This window comes from Cajanus cajan, chromosome 1 (genome assembly GCF_000230855.2).
Source record: "Cajanus cajan strain Asha chromosome 1, NIPB_CcT2T_4, whole genome shotgun sequence".
Lineage (NCBI taxonomy): Eukaryota > Viridiplantae > Streptophyta > Magnoliopsida > Fabales > Fabaceae > Cajanus > Cajanus cajan.
The window spans coordinates 37,311,317-37,318,174 of NC_138517.1; the positions used below are offsets into that span (position 1 = coordinate 37,311,317).

Consider the following 6,858-nt stretch of genomic DNA (forward strand, 5'->3'; position numbering starts at 1 on the left):
TACTTTCATATTCACACAAATCCGAAAGCACATCAAAAGAATTTACAATCTAAGAAGAATGTTATGGAATTAACAAAATTATAACTAGCTATTATTGGCTATCCTTGTGGGAGTGAGTACTCTTCATAGTTCTTACTCATACAAGATAAGTAATTGTACTAAATTGAAAATCAAGGTATTTTAGTGACTCAGAAAATAATACCCCTGTTCATAATAATATAACACAAGCATAAATATGATGTTTTACTGATAAATGGCATGCCCTTAATTATAACTAATGCTTGATTCAAATGTGAATAGCTTCTCAACCCTCAACCCCTGTTCACCCTCAATCCGCCTGCCTCTCGAAACAAATGTGAATAGCTTCTCAACTACGTATAAAAAGTAGGTGAAAAACCTGCTTGTTTCAAAACCTGATTCATGTTTACAAGTGTAAACTCTTACTAATAAATACAAAGATTTTCTCTAAAAAAAAAAATAGAAAGAGTTGCAATCTTGTAACAAAAACATCTAATCATTGAAGACCTCTTCTTAAAAAGGAAATTGTTAAGAAATATATTGATACGATTCTATATTTGCTCAGTGCATCCCTATTGGACAGGTACCTCACGACCAAATTGGGCAGGAAATCTCTCTTTCTCTTCAACATGATGTAGCAGAATTGTGCCACCTGGGATTTGAGCATAGAACAAGCTTGATTCCCCATCAGTTTGCGTCTTTAAAAACTCTCTTCCATCAGAAATGCTATCAACTGGGTTGCATTAAAGACCAACATAAGAATGTAGCAGAATATAAATAAAGAAACCTCAAAAAAATGTAGAGCATTTTCAAAACAAATAAATTGAAGTTTTTTTTTTTCAAGTCAGGTAATCAATGACTGAGAATTGGTAATGAGGCAATGAAAAACAATAAATTTAAAGGGAAATAAGGGTTAAGAACTAAATGGATATCTAGGTCTGAAGCAGACCACATAAGCAATGAAATATGAAACATGCTCTGAAGAATAATACTTACATTTCTTGGCCACAAATTTAAATCCCAACTTCTGTGCAGCTAAATTGAAAACTTTTTCAACCATAACTACTTTCGAAGATGGAATGGGAATGGCCTACACAAAGGGTAGAGACTCGATAAGAGACAATCTAAAGTAACAGTCAATCAAATAAAAATTGAACTAATATAATCTTCCACGAGAGAAAAAAAAAACTAATTAACAAACTACTGTTGATAGAGCTGAAAATAGCTAACCAACAAAATGGAGAAAAGATTGAACATCCAAAGTGGAATTAGGCAAATTATAAAAGGGGAAAGTGGACAGGCAAGAAAGATGGGAAGAGGGGAAGGGAAGCCAGCTCATCAATTAACAAAGAGCAAAGTACAAAGATCGTGCCCTTTTGAGAATTTCAACTATCAATAGAAACTTCTACCTGAAGATTGGCATGAGTGCCACGTATGGAGGCCCACTCAAAAAAGATAACTTCCTTTTCTTGGCTCTTGCAGTAACTCTTGAGACTGTTCTGAAACTAGAGAGTTCAATTTCAGATTCAGAAGACATAGATAAGGGACTAGGCATCTACTTAGCTTATATACAACATGAGATGAGAAGTAACTAACTAAGAACCTCGATGGCCTCGCTCCCCCTGCTGAGGGCGCAGTAGCCTTTCATGTGGTGTTGTAGAGGAAGCAATCGGGCTTGAGGCCCTCGCGGTGGAGGACGACGACGAGGCGCGTGGGCTCTCGGAGGTTCTTGGAGTTCCAGACGTTGTAGATGAGGATGGTGTAGGTGACGAGGTCGGGCTTGAGGGCGAAGTCGCGGTGCATCTCGTCGATGAAGGCGTAGATGGAGGAGAGGGGGCGGGACTTGCAGAGGTGCTTGAGGAGGTGGTTGAAGGTGAAGGTGTCTGGGGGGCAGTGCTTGGAGGCGAATTCCTTGAGCAATTGGACGGCGTGGTCGAGGTGGGAGGCGGAGCAGAGGGCGTGGACGGCGATGTCGGCGGTGGCGGCGTCGGGGGCGAGGCTGGAGGAGAGCACGAAGATATTAGGGTTTGGTGGATGGGGGAGAGGGATGGGGAGTGGGAGGAGGCAGCTGGGTTTACGTTGCTGATGAGGGAAAGGGGAAAATTAGGTTCTCATTTCTACATCGGTCATGACCCAAGACCGATGTAGAATAACTCCCGAATTTTATTTTTACATCGGTTATAAATAAAACCGATGTAAATATGTTTTTATTTTTTATTTATTTACAAGTTTGCCACCGCGTTTATCATTTACATCGGTTCTACTAGAACCGATGTAAATTTGGCGATGTTAAATAATGTTTTTGTAGTAGTGACAATTTTTATTAAGTTTTTTTACTTAGACATGTTTTTAGTTAATTAAATTTGGAATAACTGTATATTTGATCCCTCAAATTTAAAAATTGATCATTTTTTCTCCTTGTAATTTCATAAAAAATAAAAACTTATTTTAGTCAATTAGGACCACTTATTTGTATGACAAAATAAGTAATAGGTAAATTTTGTTTGATAAATTTATTAACGACATTTAAATATAGAGACTAAAGTAATTTTTTTTTGAAATTAAATGACTAAAAAATTAATTTTAAATTTAAAGAATTAAAAATAAATTTCTCATATTAAAATAATTAACAATATATTTAAATCTTAATATTTTAATTAATAATTATGCATCCAAAAATTATCCTTTAATTAAATGACATCTTTCATATAATTTAATATTTTCAACTTGTTGAAAGTACAAACAAAGTTTCATATTATTAGAATAAAAAGAGGAATATGATTCCATAAGTACACATAAAGTCTTTATTAATATGTCATTTTTTGAGTGATAATAAAAATAATTTCATGAGAGTTTAGATTCAAATTAATAGATAATATCAAACATATGTATCAATATAATATTTTAATATTGTGTTACTTTTTTTTTTTTTTTGTATTATCTGATCTTTGATCGTAAAGAGAAGAATGAGTTTTTTTTTCATCGTCATACTGTAATACATATGACCTATTATCTTTATATGTAAATTAATATGTTGCGAAAAGTGGTTTCTATGCTGCTATTTCAATGAACTCAGAAATTGAGTTTGTGGTTTCTTTTGATCTCGTTTTGCTAAAAAGGAAACACGGAAAATAAATCACCTGTCGTAGTCCCGTTATTCTTCCAAAATCCTTGTTGGTCGATGGTAAAGAGAATGTTATGCTAGTGTAGTTCCAAATACAGATAATTTTAAGTCTTTATTACTCCATTTGAGGATTATGGTATATACGAACAATTATTGAATAATTTATGAGCACTATATGTCTATGTCTATAGTATGGTCAATATCTATTACACGAAAAATAATTAACTAGTTCTGGATCATTAAATGTACATGATCTCGGCTGTATTATTTAAATTTTTTAATTTATAAAAAAGCTAATAACATTATATTTTTTACTATTATATATAAACTAGTTAGACTTATGATGATATAGAAATTTTCAAAGCTGGTCTAAAGTTGGCTACAAATTAGCACGCAGGTGTCATCACCCCATTATTCCTCGCAGTCGTCGATTAACAAACTTTCAAAAAAATAGTAACACCTGAATGATCTCTCGTCCACACATGCACACGAGAAACAGTATAAATTTCCAAAGACGTGAAGCCTCAAAGCAAAGGGAAAGGAGCTAACACCAGCAGCAACCTTAGTTCCTTTTTCTCTTTCACTTCCTCGTCCCTTGCGGCTAAGGCAGAGCCACCCTCTGCCTTAGACCCAATAAACTAAAAAAAGAAAAGAAAAAAAAGAAAAGAAAAGCCCCAATGGCGTTTCAGGACTTCGACGTCATCTCCGAGCGCCGCAAAAACCAGGCCAAACTAAAGATGAGGAAGAAGATCCTCATTAGTGTTGTCTCCGCCGTGCTCCTGGCATGCGTCATCGGCGCCGCCGCGTTTGTGGTGGTCCAAAGAACAGGCGCGAACACCAAGGACGGCGTTGCCATGAAACCAACCGGCACCCCACACGTGGACCAAAACTCGAGGCTTGTCGGAATGATTTGCGGCTCCGCTGAGTACAAGGACAAATGCGAAAACACGCTCAACGAGGCCTTGAAGAAGGACCCACAACTGGCGCAGCCAAAGGACCTTCTTCTGGTTACCATGGTTGTTGCGGAGAACGAGGTTAACAAAGCCTTCAACGAAACCTCCAAGATGAAGTTCGCGTCCGAGGAGGAAAAGGGCGCGTATGAAGATTGTAAGCAGTTGTTCGAAGATGCCAAGGAAGAGCTTGGATTTTCCATCAACCAAGTCGGTGAAATCGACTCTGATAAGCTTTCATCCAAGGCCCCTGACCTAAACAACTGGCTCAGTGCTGTCATGTCGTACCAACAAACCTGCATCGATGGGTTCCCCGAAGGGAACTTGAAGAACGAGTTCAGGAACGCGTTTAACGAGTCGAGGGAGCTTGTGAGTAACGCTCTTGCCGTGGTGTCGCAGGTTTCTTCGTTCTTTTCGATATTCAAAGGTGCTGGGAACTTTCACCTTCCGTGGGAGAGTGATAACAATGATGGTGCTTCTGCTTCTGCTTCTGCTCCTACTTCAGGGCCTGTTGCTGCTCAGCCCCGTGGTGTTGGAATTGGTGGTGTTTTTGCTCCTGCTCCTCGTGCTGCTTCTGGTTCTGCTGCTCCTGGCTCGGCTCCAACCCCGGTTCCTGATTGGGATGGCCCAATTCCTACATGGGCCGTGCCCGTTCCTGCTTGGTCCGGCCCTACTGAGATCGTTGGAACCAATGAGAAACTCGTGCCTAATGTTACAGTCGCACAAGATGGCAGCGGAAACTTCAAAACCGTTTCTGAGGCTTTGGCTGCAATCCCAAAAACATACACTGGCAGGTATATATTTTTCTCTTTTCTTCATATATTACACTTATATCAGTTATGTACAGTATCATAGTTGTTGTTCTCCGATAATTAAGAAATATGATTTTATTAAATGTTTATATTTGTATTATTCTGGTAAAACTTTAATTTTGATTAGAAAAATGAAGAAAAATCTCTACATATATGATATTGAATCTAAAGTTTATCTTTTAAGCAAATAATTGAACTTTTACTGACTTATTTTGTGAGAAAGGAAAAACAATATATAACCTGATGACATTATTAATATATCTCTACGCATGGTAATGAAAAGCGTGTGATTTTCAATGTTTTTGCAGGTACGTGGTTTATGTTAAAGCCGGAGTATACGATGAGACAGTGACAGTGACAAAGCAAATGACGAACCTAACCATGTTTGGTGATGGAATGGACAAGAGTATCATCACTGGCAACAAGAATTACGTGGACGGAGTCAGAACCTTCCAAACTGCATCATTTGGTAAGTGTAAAACATAACTCCATATATCCCTCCTCATTCCTCAATCAACACAATTTTTCACACTATGCTATATATATCATAGCATTTGCTGCATGCCTATTAAAAATGATAGTAAGTAGTAACACATTCTTTGTCAAATTCATTGAAACCAATCTTAAACATTACAAATGTATCAGAATATATTAGATCCCTTTAGATACAAACTTAAAAGTAACGAAAGTAAAGAGTATTTTGTAGTAGAGAAACTCTAAAAAAAAACACTTCTAGACTATATATTTTGACAAGTTTTGGTGGAGAAACTCTATATTGTCTAATACTATATTGTTTGCATGGACGTTTCAGTTGTACTTGGAGATGGATTCTTGGGCAAAGACATGGGATTCCAAAACACCGCAGGAGCAGCGAAGCACCAAGCAGTGGCAGCGAGAGTGCAAGCCGACCAAGCAGTGTTCTTCAACTGTCTCTTCGACGGTTACCAAGACACACTCTACGCCCAAACCCACAGGCAATTCTACCGCGACTGCGTGATCACGGGCACCATCGACTTCATCTTCGGCGACGCCTCAGCAGTGTTCCAAAACTGCACCATGGTGGTGCGAAAGCCCCTGGAAACCCAGCAGAACATCGTGACCGCACAAGGCAGAATCGACAAGCAAGAGGACACTGGCTTCGTTCTCCAGAAGTGCGTCATCAAAGCCTCCGATGACTTGCCTCCCGAAACCAAGAACTACCTCGGAAGGCCATGGAAGGAGTTCTCCCGAACCATCATCATGGAGACCGAGATCAACAGTTTGATTCATCCCGATGGGTGGCTACCTTGGGAAGGTGACTTTGCCCTAAACACACTCTACTATGGTGAGTACAACAACAATGGAGCCGGCGCCAACACCAATGCTAGGGTTCGTTGGTCTACCCTCCATAACATTAACAAGGATGAGGCTACGACTTACACCGTTGAGGCTTTCTTGCAAGGGACGTGGATCAACGGCACAGGCGTACCAGCTCAACTAGGCTTGTACAATTAAATCCTCTCTTATCGTTAATTCTAAATGTACATGTATCCACCAGTTGAGCTAAATGCTTGAGCTGATTCAATTTATATTTTTTCTAAATTTTGTCTCAGTAAAGTTTGTCCATGATTTAAAATATTCACGATCTATAAATTTTTTTATTAAAAAAAATTCTCAAAAATACTTATAATTTGTATTAAAAAAAAAGAATTTTAAAAATATGGATTTAATAGTCTTATAGTCCTAAAAAGATACATACATTGAAAAGTATCATAAAATTTAAACGAGGAAAAGCCGAACAAGATATTACGATTTGAGGTGTACCATGTTTGACTTAATTAATTTTGTTTTAGGAAATTAAAGGTGATGTTTATTCAAAAGTTCTATTTAAAACATTGAAATTATAAGCTTCCAAAGGTAATTAATAAGCTGACTCCAAAAAGAGGAATTGATTAAGGATTTTTAATGTATGACT

At 37.8% G+C, this 6,858-nt stretch overlaps 1 protein-coding gene across 1 annotated transcript; it reads left to right on the plus strand.

Moving 5' to 3' along the window:
- The first annotated feature begins 3,665 nt into the window (after window positions 1-3,665).
- Window positions 3,666-6,485, plus strand: LOC109791981 (putative pectinesterase/pectinesterase inhibitor 45). The gene is made up of 3 exons (XM_020351356.3): window positions 3,666-4,886; window positions 5,213-5,373; window positions 5,716-6,485. The coding sequence occupies exons 1-3, from the start codon at window positions 3,820-3,822 to the stop codon at window positions 6,396-6,398; spliced, it is 1,911 nt and encodes a 636-aa protein (XP_020206945.1). The 5' UTR covers window positions 3,666-3,819; the 3' UTR covers window positions 6,399-6,485.
- The last annotated feature ends 373 nt before the right edge of the window (window positions 6,486-6,858 follow it).